This window comes from Cavia porcellus, unplaced genomic scaffold (genome assembly GCF_034190915.1).
Source record: "Cavia porcellus strain 051 isolate PalLab524CR breed Dunkin Hartley unplaced genomic scaffold, mCavPor4.1 scaffold_29, whole genome shotgun sequence".
NCBI lineage: Eukaryota > Metazoa > Chordata > Mammalia > Rodentia > Caviidae > Cavia > Cavia porcellus.
In genome coordinates this window covers 18465156-18481513 of record NW_026947512.1, presented here as the reverse complement: position 1 = coordinate 18481513, position 16358 = coordinate 18465156, and the positions used below count along the sequence as shown (strand labels likewise).

At 42.1% G+C, this 16358-nt stretch overlaps 1 protein-coding gene across 5 annotated transcripts; it reads right to left on the bottom strand.

Moving 5' to 3' along the window:
- Window positions 1–328: 328 nt before the first annotated feature.
- Fam72a (family with sequence similarity 72 member A) lies at window positions 329–14233 on the bottom strand. Of its 5 annotated transcripts, none has more exons than XM_063239688.1 (5): window positions 13558–14233; window positions 12994–13221; window positions 10131–10208; window positions 5908–6032; window positions 329–1974 (listed from the first exon to the last, which is right to left on the bottom strand). In XM_063239688.1, the coding sequence occupies exons 2-5, from the start codon at window positions 13143–13145 to the stop codon at window positions 1880–1882; spliced, it is 450 nt and encodes a 149-aa protein (XP_063095758.1). In that variant the 5' UTR covers window positions 13146–13221; window positions 13558–14233; the 3' UTR covers window positions 329–1879. The 5 variants fall into 5 exon arrangements, with proteins under 5 accessions (XP_063095758.1, XP_003474829.1, XP_063095759.1 ...); XM_003474781.5 differs by having other exon boundaries at window positions 12994–13218; XM_063239689.1 differs by having other exon boundaries at window positions 12994–13218; window positions 13694–14233.
- Window positions 14234–16358: the final 2125 nt, after the last annotated feature.

Below are 16358 nucleotides of genomic sequence, written 5' to 3'. Positions count from 1 at the left end.
GCTACAGCCCGAAACGAGGAGTAGGAGTGTGGAGTCAGTCTGTCTGAGTTTGTATCGGTCCACACCTCTGACTGGCTGTCTGACCTCAGACGGGTTACTAACCTCCCTATGTCTCACCTGTTTTATCAGTAAAAGAAGAAATAATGATGTGCTGCCTCCTGGATTTGATATGTGGTGTGAGTGAGTGAACCTGTAAATCCCTGAGAAGAGTCTCTTGCATGTGGTCAGGACTTGATAAAGATGAGCCCTATGCCTACAGTTTATATCCTGTTTTTTTATATTTTTAGGTAAGATAAGTGGGGTATGCTAAGAAATTAAAGGCAGAATGGGCATTTTTAGAACCAACTTTATTTACAAAATTGCAACTCAGTCTGCTTTGGCATCATTATTGACAAAATGCCTACAACTGAGCTACTAGAGAACTTGGTAACTAAGAAGTACATTGATTTTTTTAGCTTCACATAAAACCAGGATCCAACACTACCCCACTTTCCCACCTGTTTGGCTCTGAATGCAGGTTTAACAGACAAACACACAAATAAACAATGAAAAAGAAAAACTTCATAATGTACAGTGAGTTAAACAAACCACCTCTTCCATTTTCTTTTCTACTTCATGGTTTGGAATGAGATTACTTACGTAAATTTTGCGATTTAGAGAGAAAGCCCTAGGGAATGGGGCACTTAAAGATGAAGGTTTAATATGACATTCATAATACAACATCCATAATGGCTTAAAAATAACGCAAATAAATAATCTTGGTAAACATATATTGATAATTTTATAATAAACGTGTATCTAACATCATACTGAGGAATTAGAATATTTCTCTATGTATTTTAAAGTTTTAATTTATTCTATAAGTTGAGTTACAGTCTTGTTCCACATTAAAGCAGTTATCACCACTGTAACATGTAATAACTAGTACCTATGGAAACCTAATACCCTGCTTTTTTTTTTTTTTTTTTTTCCTTGTTTTTTTGAGATAAGTTCTTACTATGTATGTAGCTAAGGCTGGCGATGAACTCACTATGTGGCCCAGGCTGGCCTTGAATTCCAGGCAATCTTTGAGCATCAGCCTCCCAAGTGCTATGATTACAGGCATGCACCACCATGCCCAGCCACCCTGCTATTTTAATTTTAATTTTATTTGTTTGGGTTTTTTTTTTTTGTTTTTGGTACTGGGGATCAAACTTACAACCTTATGCTTGCCTGGCAGGCAGGCACTTGTGCTGCTGAGTTAAATCCCTGGCTCTTTTGGTCTTTTCTTTTTTTTTTTAATTTTTTTTTTGTCTTTTTCTTTTTTATCGGTACCAGGGATCGAACTCACGACCGCCTGCTTGCAAGGCAGGTGCTTATGCTGCTGAGCTAAATCCCCAGCCCTTTTTTTTGGTCTTTTTAAGACAGGGTTTTGCTATATAGTTTAGCCTGGCCCTGAACTCACTTTGTAGCCCAGGCCGGCCTCAAACTCTCAAGTGAGTCTCTTGCCTTAGCCTGCCAAGTGGTGGGATCATAGGCGTGCGCCACTATGCCTGGCTGTCCTCCTTGTTAACACTGTTAATATTCAGTTGAGTCTAATGTTTATGAGTCAGTAAAAACACTCTTTATTCAGGAATCTTTTCTTATCTGAAGTTAAAAATATACCTATATTGGGCATAGATGAAAAAACAACTCCATTGGCTTAAAGTAAATTGAGGTAACTAATTTGAGATAAGACATAAATAAATCAACAAATACTTCATTTTTGTTTTAAAACAAAACAACCATAATAAAAACACAAAAAAATCACTGGCACATCTTCATTAACAATTTTTAAATTGGTCCATGAACATATTATTAAATAGGAAAACATTATTATAAAAATATTATATAATTTCATTCATCGAATACATTCCTCTGCTGAGATATCTAACACATCTTCATCTGTACTCTCTTCTATTTCTGGCAAGTTGCCCCAAAGTAGGAAGTTTATGCCTGGAAATAAAAGGTCATAAAATCTTTAGGGCTCACAACTATTATAACTCAGAACATGATACACAAAATTTAATAACATGTTATTCGTCAACGAACCAGTATCAACAATAAAGAGAATACAGAGAACAGTTATTAAAAGATGGACTACTACAAATAAAATTATCATTTATATAGGACACAAATATTCATTTTGCTATTGGTGGTGTTGGGATCAAGCTCAAGGCCTTATGCAGTAGCTTTACCACTGAACTATCATCTTGCAAAATTCTTTAAAGTCTTTTAAGCAAGAGCTTGGATTTTAGAATGTTAAAACTCAAAAGGATCTCAGGAATCTGTCCTCTCAAATCCTGCCTCTAGCAACATTATGCCATAATCACTCTATACTGATTATTTTTTAATCTATTTTAGTGATCTGTAAGGATGGTGCTCTCATAAAAACTACATGTGAGGTGGCCAGTGCCTCTAAATCCCAACACTCCAGGAGGCTGAGGCAGAACAATAGCCAGCTGGACCCCAGCCTGGACAGCTTAGTGACAGTAAGGGTCTGTCTCCAAAAAACAAAACAAAGCAAAACAAAAGAATTTCACAAGATTAAGAGTCCCTTTAGAGAGCTCAAGAAAAATCCCTGAATAAATCTAATGTCTTCCATAAGCATAGCAGTAACTGCCATTTTTCTGATTTAACAAAAAGTAAGATTTTGGAGCCAGTTACAAATCTAAACTGTATTCCTTGAAGTAGGCGGGCTTGTCTACAGATGTCAAGGCAGAGCTGTAAACTTCAGGACCAGGTTGCAACAGACAATATTGGTAACAGAACAATGACCTAAAATCTCATTTAGAGAGGCTAGTCAGATTTCACACTGAGGACTGGCAGAGTACAATATGAGACCAAATGCACTGAAGATAACAAGATGGTTTATTCTGGGCGTGTACTATGTCACAGCTTGACAGTAGTAAGTTGGGGGGGGGGGTGACCTGTAGGGAAGCCAAGGAAGGTCAACAAGAAAAGCAAATATCAAACTGTCCAGCTGTCAGGGTGGGCACAAGGAAGACTCAGTAACTCAGGACATCCTGCAGCACATGGTGGGACGCAATGAGCCGCAGTGCGAAGGAGAGTTTGAACCCAGTTCCCACCACTACCAGTACTCTATGGCCAGTGTCATTACTATTCTTACAAATGTATGCAACCATCGGCAATTAGATATCTAAACCTTTTTTTACAATGGTATTATACAATATGTGATCTAGTTTATCATTCATTATGTTTCTGAGGTTTACTTATTTGATATGTAGAGACTTAGTTCATTTATATTTAGTTCTGTAGAGTAGCCCACTGTGTGAATTAATATATATATTGCAAATCTAGTCTATCGCTTATCCCTTTCTCTAGCTGCCCATCCCACACAAGGAGACATGTACAGAGATGTGTGTTACATTGCTGAAACAGTAAAAATAATCAACTGTTTTGTTTGAAAGAAATATTAGTATCTAAACAGGGGAAAAATTTTGGCACTTATTTAGTGCTAGTGAGCCTATTATTGTATACCGTATTAATTTCTGTAATTTTTGAGTAACTTATTATGAAAAATATACCTGCCTACCCCCAAGATTGAATTCTGCTTCTAGTAACAGACACTGAAAAGCTGACAGGATTGCAGGGAGCCTAAGCTCAAATCTAAGTAAACATTAGATACCATAAAAGAAAATGGAGAGCTGAAGCTTTGAGAGTATTTGCCCAAAATCTAAGGAATCTGAGCTAAGAATTCCCATCCTCTTTGGAAAATTCTGGGAAGCCAAGATCTCTACATGAAAGCTACTGTAGAACATAGACCTACAAGGGTTCTTTTGCGTCTAAGCATTCTAGAATTTTGTAAAATGTGCATGTCTTCATTCCTTCAGCGTTATTTGATTCAGATGATTCACGGGCAGTCCCAATGCCATTAGAAACACTCATCTGCAAGGCACCTAGAAAATCCTACTTTAAATCACAGTATGAAGTTATGAAGAAGTTTGATATTTAGCACAATTAGTTCAAAGGAGAAAAAATAAACCAGGAGACTGAATCTGACAGAAGACCCACCTTCCTTTCTGTGTTAAGAGGAGGAAGGAAATCCTGTGCTACATCTGTTTCTCATGGATTAGATTCAGTGCTAATGAGAGAATGCTGGGCTTTTTATCTCTAAAATATTTACCAATATTAAAAAATAAATCAAAACTGAAAAATCTCCACCCAATGTTTTCAATCATCTGAAGCAGGAAAAAATGGTATCAAAGCAGCAAGTTCCTTTAATGTGTTATGAGCAACACAATTATAACACGAAAGTCCTAAGTTAGGAGCCTGTATCCTACTTAGTGGAGTGCAGAAAAGTCTTTGCTTCAAAAGGGTCTTAACAGTCTTAAATTAATACCTCTGGAAAGGTGGAATTAAGAGCCACAGCTGAATCCCAGGTGATTTTTAAAAAAAGCAAATCAGCCTACAAAAACCCCCAAGCATACTGGGAAGGTCTATGCTTAGCTCACAATTCATGAGCTCTTGGTTGTGAAGGCAAATCAAGTTTAAAAAAAAAAAAAAGAAGAAATAGATTTTCAGTTCCAAAGACTAAAACATGCATTTAAAAACCTGAAGCTAAGGGGCTGGGGATTTAGCTCAGCGGCATAAGCGCCTGCCTTGAAAGCAGGCAGTTGTGAGTTTGATCCCTGGTATCGATAAAAACGAAAAAGCCAAAAAAAAAAAAAAAAAAAATTAAAAAAAAAACCCTGAAGCTAGTTGTGGTGGAGCACACCTAAAATTCCAGCACTTGGGGAGGCTGATGCAGAAGGATTACCACAAGTTCAAGGCTGGCCTGGGCTACATAGTGAGTGAAAGGCCAGCCTGCACTACACAGTGATACTCTATCTTAAAAGAGAAAAAGGTGAAAGTTCAAGCCCAGCCTGGGCAACTTACAAATAAATAAATAAATGTTGGAGATATATCTCAATGTGAAATCCTAGGTTCAATCTCAAGTACTGCAAAAAACAGAAACAGAAACAAAAAAATAGCTGACAGGGTTAGTACCAAATTAGATCATCAAGTTCCTTTTTTTTCTTTTTTTGAGACAGTGTCTTATTAAGTCTCTAAATTGTTCAGGCTGGTCTCATACTTGTGTTTTCCCTCCCTTGGCATCCTTAAATTCTGGGATTACACAAATGCACCAACTATGCCCTGCCTGTCAAGTTCCTGTATGTCAACTTAGTCTGTGGTATGATAGCTATTGGACATTGAGAACATCTGTCCTCCAATAAAACTGAATGACTCCAGACAATATGAAAAGTATAATGCTCTTAAAAATTGCACCTATAACTGGTATAATATATTGGTAATACTATTTCCCTTGACTACAATTCTATACTTATTAATATAAATGTCAAAATGTCTATTTTTATCCTAGTGAATTACCAAATACAGAGGTTACCTAGTACTCCTCTTCCCACCTCTCTCTTTCACACACACACATGCACACAACTCATGTCTAAAATCTTCATGTAATTCTAGCACTTGGGAGGTCGAGGCAGGAGGATCTCAAGTTTGAGGCCATCTTGGGCTACATAGTGAGTTTAAGGACAATCTGGACTAGTGAGACAAAAAACAAAACAAACTCTTCAAAAATTCTCTGGGGGTCATAATAGGTATCAAGGTGGTTAACTTGAAGTAACTAAAATGTTAATTTAAAAAGACCAAGAAATCCAGCCAAGTTTGAAGCCCTTAAATACAGTGATCAACACAGAGATGGCAATTAATTTTGGCTACTAGTTTTATAGGTGACCATCTGGGAGAACTATGAGAACTATCTGAAGTATCCTGCTAGCTGATTCAATTCAGCTCTGAAGGTCTCTATTCTGATACTGTCAGGGGACAACCACAGGGGAACATCCACTGAACTGTTTTGCTTCTTACCAGTGGAGTCCAGTCTGTTAATACCATAAACTGCCTGGCTGTGAAACATCCAGAAGTGTCCATTGTTGCAGGAAAGAAGGCAGGAACTACAGGGAACAATCACGTGATAACCTACAATGTTTCCACTGAAAAAGAACAGAAATACTGTTAGACCCCATGCAATTACTGGCCCTTGGAAGCATTTTGATGTGCTAATGCAAACAAGTCATAGAATTCAGACTGTTTTTCCAAACAACCCCTGTTGCTAGGATCTTTGGGATGGGAATTACTCTGATAACAGCCGCAGTTCTATCCCAAAGTGGGAAAAGCGTCTGTAAGTTAAATGCAATGATGCTAATACATTATCATCTTTTTTGTGATTTTTAGTGGATGGGATTTGTTCGGTAGAGAACAGATATGAGGTTGTGGTTTGTTCTGTGAAATATCCCACATTGATGTGCTATTCAGACAAAATATATAAAGTAAATTCAGATCTGTGGGTGAAGGCTTTTGCTAGCCCAAGACTTGCAAGTTGGGCTCTTCAATGCTCTTGTTCTGTGCCAACTCCTAAAAACTGTTTCAGCAGATGGAGGAGTAGGAAGACAGCATGAGTCCCTGTAAACTAAACACAAGCTGGCCGCTCTAATTTTAGTTGCAGTGTTTTTGAAGGAATTCAGAACTAAAGCAAATCCTTAGGCTATAGAAAAAGATGAGAGTTTTTACTGTCTTCGTATTACCCAGCCAATGACAGCATTGCACTCGTCCTCAACTTTTTTCCAGGTAGTCGCATACTAGCCGGGTGAACATACAGGAACGTTTGAGTACTTTCTTTAAAAAATATGGCACTATGAACTATTTATACTTGGAGTTATAAAAATTCTTACTACAGCTGGGTCTCACCTTTGAGACGGGGGATGCAGTCACTCTTGGGAGACCCTATAAAGAATACTATGGAAGGTACGAGCCTTCCAAAATATGGCTTCTAATCATAACCTGCTTAAAAGGCAAACAGATGAAAACAGAAATCTTTTTTAGATGAAGACTGATGGTTATTTGTGAGACTCTATTGCAAGAGTAAATTGTGTGACTTTAGCACCTATTTTCATTCATTTATCCATTCAACCACTCAGCTAAGTTTACTGAGCATCTACATCATGCCAAGAACTGTTCTAGGTGCTGGGACTGGTTGTACACAAAAATCCTTATTCTCAGACCATTTTGCTCCTTTGTTAAAACCTTTCAATGGTTTCCCATGAAACAAAAGTGAAAATAAAAACCCTCTCCACACCAAGGTCTAGAACAGTGACGTGAACCTTTTAGAAATGAGTGCCCAAAACATGACCCGAAACCCTTTTATTTATCACAAAACACTAACACTGCAACTAATGTAAATCCTGAGGTTTTACTTGAGAAAAAACAACTCCTATCTTAACATGTTTTGTCTTAAAAACAAAGCACTTGTGCCATAGCTCACCCACCCTGCCCTTGTGTCTGAAACGTAGCTACCTACTGTAGCCACATGTGACTACTGAGTGCTGAACTGAAGCGCCTGCAACTCTAAAATATAAACCAGATTTTTTTTTCTTTTTTGTTTTTTTTTTCTGTTGGTACTGGGGATTGAACTCACGACCGCCTGCTTGCAAGGCAGGTGCTTATGCCGCTGAGCTAAATCCCCAGCCCCTATAAATCAGATTTTTAAAAGCAGGGGGAAAAAGTAAAAATGTAAAAACTAGCTGACAAGCGCGAGGTCATGAGTTCAAACCCAAGTACCAAAAAAAAAAAAAAAAAAAAAAAAAAAACCAAAAAAACCCCAGAAAACCCCAAAAAACAAAACTACCAAAAAAAAAAAAAACCCAACTAGGAGGCTGAGGCAGAAAGACTGCAAATTCAAGCCCAGCCTAGGCAATGATGTAATTTAAAAAGACTTCTCAAAATAAAAAGACCTGGGGATGTAGCTCAGGGTGAAGGCCTCAGATTCAATCTCTAGCACTGCAAAAAAAAAAAGATTATTATTTAGGCTGGTTTCACATTGAAATGAGAATATGTTGGGTAAATATTGTTAATCTTGGATATACTGTGTTAAACAAAATGTCTGGCTAATATTAACTGGTTCCTTTTGGTTTTTTGTGTGTTTTTTTTTTTTTTTTTTTGGTACTGGGAATCGATCTTAGGACCTTGTGCTTGCCAAACAGGCACTATGCCAGTGAGTTATATTGCAGGTCCACTTGTTTCTTCTAACTTTTAAAAATATTAGTATAAAAATTTAGCCAGGTGTGATGGCACACATTTGCAATCCCAGCCTTTGGCTGAAGTAGGAGGATCACTTTAAGTTTGAGGTCTGGGCTACAAAGTAAGTTCAAGGCCAACCTGCACTGTGTAACAAAACTCGGTCACAAAAGACAAATAAATAAATAGGTTCGGATATTTCTGTTAGACAACACTGTTTTGACTTTTTTTTGAGAGAAGATCTTCCTGTATAGCCCAGGCTTGCCTCAATCTGTTATCTTCCTGCCTCAGCCTCCCGAATGCTGGAATTATAGGTGTACACACTGAACTTCCTTACATTATTATCTCTCCTCTATGTTCCCCTGGGTCAGTATCTTTTTGTTTTTTTGGTAGCAGGGATCGAACTCACGGCCTCTTGCCAGGCAGGCATTGGTGCTGCTGAGCTAAATCCCTGGCCAACATCTTTTTATTCCTTGAACATACTGTTTTTTAGGAGGCAGTACTGGGAACTGAACCTAGAGCCTTTATACCGAGCTACATTCCTGGCCATTTTTATTTTTTGAGACAGGGTCTTGCTAAGTCACCAAGTTGTCCACGATGGGCCTGAACTCGCCTCAGTGTCTGAGAGCTGAGAGCCACGTGTGTGCCACATCAGGCACATAAGCTTCTTCACGTGCAAGTTCTTTGCATTTGCTGTTCCCCTCCTAGAACATTATTTCTTTGGCTTTTCACCTACTAGGACTCAATTCCAATGTTGTAGCTTTATGAGTTGGCTTTCCTGACCCTGATATTTAAAGTAACTCTCACCTACTTTCCCAGCTTCTGTTGTTCTCTATCTTATTAGTATTTCCTTTGGAGTACTTCCCACTATATTAAATATCCTACTTAAATTTTTCATTGATTGTGAACATCGTCCCACTAGAATATCAGGTCCAAATGCCAGTGACTTTATGTCACTCACGAGTGTGCTCCCAGTGCCTACAACAGCAGTGGCAAACCTATGGCACACATGCTGCGGCGGCACACAGCCTCCCTGTCAGCAGCCCAGCAGCTGAGCACCGGATACCACTTGTTTTTCTAAACAAAAACCTCAGTATGCAAGTTTAAATGCAGTGCTGACACTCTGCAGTAAATGAGTGGGTTTTGGGTCCCAGTTTGGGTTCTTGTCTCTGAAAGGTTTGCCATCACTGCACTGTAACAAGGGCTTGCACATGATAGGTCTTCAGTATAAGCGCAGCTTGAGTGAAAAAATTCAAATAGTCACTAACACATAACAGTTCCATGGTTTAAATTATTAGGATTACAATTTGCAGTTGCAATCACAAAAATTCAACTTTTCTAGCATGGGAATAGTAAGACAAAGCTGCCTACCTTTCAGAAGATATTAGCAATAGCTCTCTTTTATGTTTTATTTATAGTTTACCAGTCCTTTTAACATTCGTAATTCATGTCCTCTTCATGACAATTTCATAGGGTAAATACAGAAGACATTTTACTATCTATTAATAAGATAAAAAATTAAATAAGGAAACAAAAATTCAGAGGTCTAGAGGGTTAAGGAATTTATGCAAGATCACATAGGCAGTAAAGGAAGAGCTAGGGCTCAAATTTGCCTTTATGACTATAATTCCTAAGCTGTGGCCTCCTCCTTCCTCACTGTCTCATTCTGGGGGAAAAAAAAAATCAGATAGTTATGAATACACTTTGAAAAATTACAAAATCATATACAAATGTGAAGAATTAAAAGAGTCTAAAAACATAGCGCCAGAGCTGGGGATTTAGCTCAGCAGCGTAAACGCCTGCCTTGCAAGCAGGCAGTCGTGAGCTCGATCCCTGGTACCGATAAAAAGGAAGACAAAAAAACCAAAAACATAGCTCTAAGTAACAAATGGCTTTGCAATGGCTCACTGCGTGGGCTTAGATCCATGTTGCTTGCTGCCCACTGAGCCTTTCTCTGGGCTATGGTGTCAACATCCATCCTCCAAACTGAGGCTAGCGAGACTACTGCCATCAATTACCATTTTAAACATGCAATGTCCTTCAGTTTACACTTGCAGATTTCGGTGAAATAACATCTTCCAATGAAGTCCACTGCGCTGGAGAATGAAAAAGTTCACAGTCAAATCTACTTTAAAAAACTGAACTGTGGCACAAAAATAACACTTAACATCTTAATTTTTAAGTGTACTGTTCAAAATATAATCACATGATCCGGCAGCAAATCTCCAGAACTTCTTCATATTGCAAAGTTCTAAACTTAAGATATAACAATTTTCCACTTACCAGCCTCTGCTCTTGGCCACCACCATTAGACTTTCTAAGATTTGTCTAGGTCATATGCCTCATGTAAGTGGAATCATATAGCATTTATCTTTTCATAACTGGTTTATTTTACTTATCATAATATCCTCATGGTTCACCCATGTTACGGCAGATGAAAGAATTTTCTTCCAAGGCTGAATAACATGCCACCGTACATATGCACATTTTGTTTATTCACTCATCAACTGAGTTGATGGACATTTGGATTATGTCTATCTACTGGCTCATGTTTTTAACGCTGTTGTGAATATGAGTGTACAAATCAAATATTTTCTCAAGATCCTGCTTTAAATACACACACACACACACACACACATATGTTTTTTGTTTGTTTGTTTGTTTGTTTGGTGGTCAAGGCCTTTGTGCTGTTACATCTGTAGCTCTTTTTTATTTTTTATTTTGAGACAGGGTCTTATTAAGTTGCCAAATTGCCCTCCTGGGCTTGCACTTGCGATGTTCCTGCCTTAGGCTCCCAGAGGAGCCTATTACAGGTATGCACTACTCATCTGGCCTGCTTTGAATTCTTTTAGACAAATACTATGTGGAATTACTGATAAGCATACTTTTCATACTGTTTTCCATAGGGGTTGTACCATTTTACATTCTCAGAGTACATCAGGGTTCTAATTTCTCCACATTCTTGCTATAGAATGTACTTTTGTCATTCGGCACAAATTTTATAAATCTAGAGCTGAAAGAGACTCTAGAACAGAATTACAGTACATTTTGTAAGAATCAGTTAATATTTATTCACTATACTCACTATACATACCTGGAAAAATCTATTTTTAAAGATCTTACTTTTCCATTGATTCACACATATCTTATTATATTGGTCTATTATTATTATAACTCTGACAAAGAACAATAGAAAAGACTTACTATTCAAAAGACAAGGGAAACTGGGACAGGGGATGGGAAGAAAGAAAGGAAGGGAAAAGAAAAACCTATACACAAGATAGTTAAGACAGTTATACATCTAGTTTTTCTTAGTTCATTGAAAAGAAAGGGTTGAGTTAATATTGTTTGGACAATATTTCTTGCCTGTGTCTTGTACTCTGAATAACTAATATGAAGATAACAATATGCAATGTATTAATTATTGTTACCGTCCTACTAGCCTGTTCTGAAACTGTTTTGTTACTTTTTTGTTTTCCTTTTTAAAAAATAATTTAAAAAAGATGATTCTATTCTAGGCTATAGTCTAACAATTCACATATTTGAGTCCTCCTTAAGAGATTGCATATTACTACTGATATTATAGAAATGAAAGGGGTAATGTGTTAAATTTTGGTGAGTGTGCTACTAAAAAGAAAAAACCCACTAGACAGTAAATCATAGAACCTATTGTTGCAAAGCTTCTATGATTTACTTTCTAGTGTTTTATTCATTTTTGCAAAGCACAGTTTCATATGCACAAACTTAAAAACATTAACCCATTTATCTTTGCAATAAATTAGGATCAGCTTTGCAGTTATGCATGACTACACTTAAACCAATTCACAAAATATTTGAGAGGAAGAATCCACAGCTTGACTTGAGTATATTTAAAAACGTCTAAAACATCTATAATTATCATGAATTTCCTTTAAATAAAGGCTATAATAATTTCATTCTAAGTCTGTGTCCAAAGACTTGGAGAATAGTTGTCTATTCATAGTGTAACTATTTTCATTTTAATAATAAAAGTTTTGATAAAGAACAAACTCTTGGAAGTCACATAGGACATATGTATTGGTCATGGAAAGAAAAGGGCCATATATATATATATATATATATATATATATATATTATACTCCTCTTAGTACCTAGAAATTAAACTCAGAGCCTTGCTAGGCAGGCTCTGTGCTGCTGAGCTACAACCCTGGTCCAATAAAGGTATATCTGAGTAAAATAAAATGACTATTTTATCGAATAGGAAAATTTAAGGAGGCCACACTTAAAAGTGAGAAGTGGCAGAAAACAGACTTTGAAAGGATTCAGTTATGCAAACTAATGTGTAATGCCCAAAATACGGTTTATGGGTTTATCTTAAGGTTAAGTACTTTTTTGTCCCATAAAGATCTATTTGGTCTCTCTCACTGTGGAGTTGGTGGGGGGAGTTGAGAAACGAATTTTAAATCATGGACAACAGATTTGACTGAGCATGCCACTTGCAAATAAACGGTAGAACACTTTTTGTTTTGGTGTAAAACTTTACGGATAAGTATAAAATTCTTATGTGATTTATCTACAAAATCTTGCCTGAATTTACTTGGAGTCTTAAGTCTTGGGCCTGATTCAGTGGAACAAGATGGTTGGCAGGGATCGAACTTAAGGAATGTGTGGCCACGTGACTATAATTGAACTAGAGGCATTACATCAAGACTGACCACTTTGGCTAAACCACAGACTCTGTCCAGACAGTCTCCCCACTCAGATCTACTCCAAGGGCATTATCAGACTCTTGGGAGTGGTTGGAACACCAAATGATAACCTCTTCATTGACTCCGGGAGATCCAAGCCTTACACAAGTTCCCCATTTAAAGGCCACCGCTTCCCGCCACTAGCTTGACTTACTTGGTAGGAGGAATGTCTGTAGAGAAAAGGTCTATTTCAGTATCAGCCAGCAAGACAGCCTTCATTCCCCTAGAGCTGAGCACTTGTTTACAGAATTTGCAACACAGGACGGACACGCATCTGTCCTTGAAACTACAGCTGCTGGTGGTCATAGCGTTCCACGGAAGAATGAGGCGCAGTATTTTTGAAAAAGCAAACAAGAACAATACCCTTCCTACTTTGATTCTGCTGGCCAAAAAAAGAAAAAAGAAAAAAATCAAATCATATCAAATCCTGCGGTCTCAGATTCTTCTCTAAGCGCTAAAACTGGGAAGGGACAGGGTATTTTGCTGGTTTCCCGGTAAAAGGGTAAAAGTATGATTTAGTGAGAGGGAACAGACGGGAACTAGCAAATCTGGCTTCTATTCTAACTTTCGTTGAGGAGCATGAGATTGGCGGTGGGGAGGGAGGATGCAGAGTTGGAGAAAACTCCTCAGTCTGTCTGCTGTGTGCAAGGGCGCTCTCGTGTTCAGCTCCCGTCTCCACGATGTTCCGTCCCCGGTCCCGGACTCCGACCCAAGTTACCCTCGTTTGCCCCGTCCCACTCGCCCGGCCTCCCGGTGTCGCCCGGGACTCTTCAAGTCTCTCCCGCAGCGGCCGCTCCTGAGTGGTGGAGCGGACCAGAGGTCGCTTTTCAGGCTAATTCCACGGAAGAGTTTACCACGGAACACGTTCGAATGGGGCTTCCTCTTCCGTCTTCTCTGCCTTTCCAACCGGCTGTCAGTTTGAATTGCCAGCGCGGTGCACCGATTGGAAGAAGTAGAGTTCGCCCAAGTCGCGCATTGGAAGGCCGGCGACTTCCCACCCACAAGAGCTCAGTGGCTTGGAGACCATATGCCCCGCCCCAGTAACGGTGTCGAGATCAGTTCGGCTTTGTGGTTGGTCTATCTTGGCTCTGCCTCCCATCTCATTGGCCCGTCTCGACAGGTTCGGGCCCTTGCCAACACGCACACACTTCGTACTTCTTATTGGAGGATGTTCAACAGTCCTCACCGAACTCTCCTATCTATTGGCTAAAATTCCTTGCAAAGCCCAGCCTCTTTACTCCTGTCCAATTGGTCTTGCCATCTCTCAAGAGTTTGTGTTTGGCTGTCGGTTCACTTTAGTCCCGCCCATCAATTCTACTTCGACAGGAGGAGCTTACTGTGGGACCACGCCTCTGTAGTGAGTGCTAGTCACGCCTCCAAATTTCGTCCGTTCCGCCCCTCATTCCTGGCTTCTCCGGATCAGCTGTTTCTATTGGCTAGGGGCCCCATCGGTCGATAGAAAGCGGGCGGTGATTGGGTAGGGGGAGGGTCCAGCTTCCCGGCGGGGTCTCGTGGAGTTGGCTGAGGCTCCTCCGGGGACTGGGGGCAGAGTTGCGTAGAAGCGGGTGGCTGGCAAGAGAGGGGAGGAGAGCTCTGAGTGGGAAGCGAAGTCAGGGGCCTGGGACCCATCGCGTCAGAGCCAGGTAAAGGCTCCTTTCCTCTTCCCTTTCTTCCAGACCGCCAGGCTGGAGCCCTGACTGAAGAAACCCGGCCCGGGCGGGAAGGAAAGGGCGCGGATGCCACCCGCCCGGAGTCCCTCAGGCTGCCCCCCCGCCCCCGACCCTCCGAATCTCCAATACAGCCCATAATACTTCTCAGGACAGCGTGTCCCCCGCCCATCACTGCCCCGCGCGCCACTTGGTCCCGGCTCCCATGCCGCACCCAGCCCTCTCCCCATCCCGGGCTGCCGGGCGTTCCGGGGCTGCCTTCGCTGGCAGCATCCGTGCCCTCCGGCTGGCCTCTCCCGCTGTCTCCCAACCTGGCAAACGGCCCAAGTCCCAGCCTAGGACCCAGAAGGATGGGAATTCCTCACAGCTTCCAGGGGCCTTTTCCTGACCAGCCCCCGGCCGGCCCCGAAGGGCTCTTTTCACCCGCTGACCTACGTCTCGGTGCCCAGAGTTGCCCCCGTCCTTGCACTTCGCGCGACATCGCAGCCCCCGTCGTCCCCTCCCTGCCCCGCACCCCAAGGCCGTCCTTTCCGTACTCTCTCCCGCCTGTAAGCTGTGCAGCTCAGCTCCGGGCCGCGAGCTCCGCCTGGCCTCAGGACCCCACTTTATACCCGCCTACCCCCCGCCGCCTGAGCGCCCTCCGCGTGGTCTTTCCTCCAGCCGCGGGAAGCGGGGAACACCAGAGGGAGCCTCTTCCTCCCGGCGCCCGGAGGGGCAGGGGCGGCCGGGGAGGGATGGTTGCCCAACGCCTAGCTCCGTGCTCCGCTCGCTTCCCTCCCGCCTCCTGGGCCTTGGTCCGGGCGGGATCTCCTCCCTGTGCGACCCTCACCTAGGTATGCGGTATCTGGGATCCCTGGGCTTGGGTGACTAAACGCACTGAAGAGGGCTTATAGAGTCATTCACGTCCCTGGCTTAGGGGAGGTGACGGCTGCCTTCCGCCCCCATCCTTCGGTTTTCCCGGTTCCGACCCTCGCCTCTAATCCATTTCCTGCTTCTGCCGACCACATTGTTTTCCTGGATGTGTCCCGTGCCGAGCAGGCTTTTTCCTGCACCCCCCCCCCAACATTCTGCTGCCAAGAGAAGCTAGTAACCAAAAACAAAACAACTGGGAGGAGGGGCGGGAAGGGAAGAAAAGTTGTGCCCAGTTGGCGTGTCCCTCTTCGACTTTGATCCCCTTTGATGTCCATTGAGATGCCCCCCCAGGGGTTAGGGGCCGTGTCGGCGGCAGGGCTGGGAAGGCCCCTCGGGCTGGCGGCTGCCCAGCGCTCTCAGGGCTTGGGAAGCCGCCGAGGTGCCGCAGTCCCCGCCCGGGGCTCCGTGTTCCCGCCGCAGTCTCCGCCCGGAGCCCGCACCGGCAGCTGCTCCAAAGTGTTTTCTTTCAGCCTTAAAACAAAATCCAACCTCCCCACCTCGCTGCTCTCCTCTCGGCTCTGCCGGCCCTGCGGCGGTTGGCTGAGATGAATGGGCCCAGGCCGGGCTCTGAGCTACGTCCCCTACCCCATCCCCCGCTGCGATTAGGATCTGAGCTCGCGCTGATGGCCCCCTCCCCCTTTTCCTGCATTTACAGGCAAGTGAACCGGAGCGAACGACTTCCGATCCAGTCTGCGCTGCTGCGGCTCCTGTTTGGGATTTGATTTGCAGTATCTTCGAGCCTGTACGACAAAAAGCCCCGAAGCACGCCCAGCCCTCCTCGGCACCCAGATACAGACCCACTCTCTCCAGGGGACACAGCTGGGCGCGTCCACACCCCCGCACCACCACACGATGTTGTGCGGAAGGACTTCCACTCCCCTCCTGTGTCATTGATGTCAGACCCCAGGCCAGCCTCCGGGCACTGCAGTTCTGCCGGCTA

What these genes read in the sequence shown, in the direction of transcription:
- Fam72a (XM_063239688.1), bottom strand. Translation starts at nt 13,145, where the DNA reads ATGACCACCAGCAGCTGTAGTTTCAAGGACAGATGCGTGTCCGTCCTG. An exon ending in ACAGACATTCCTCCTACCAA is followed by an intron (nt 10,209 to 12,993) that starts GTAAGTCAAGCT and finishes TTCATTCTCCAG; the next exon opens with CGCAGTGGACTTCATTGGAA. An exon ending in TAACAGACTGGACTCCACTG is followed by an intron (nt 1,975 to 5,907) that starts GTAAGAAGCAAA and finishes TTTTATTTCCAG; the next exon opens with GCATAAACTTCCTACTTTGG.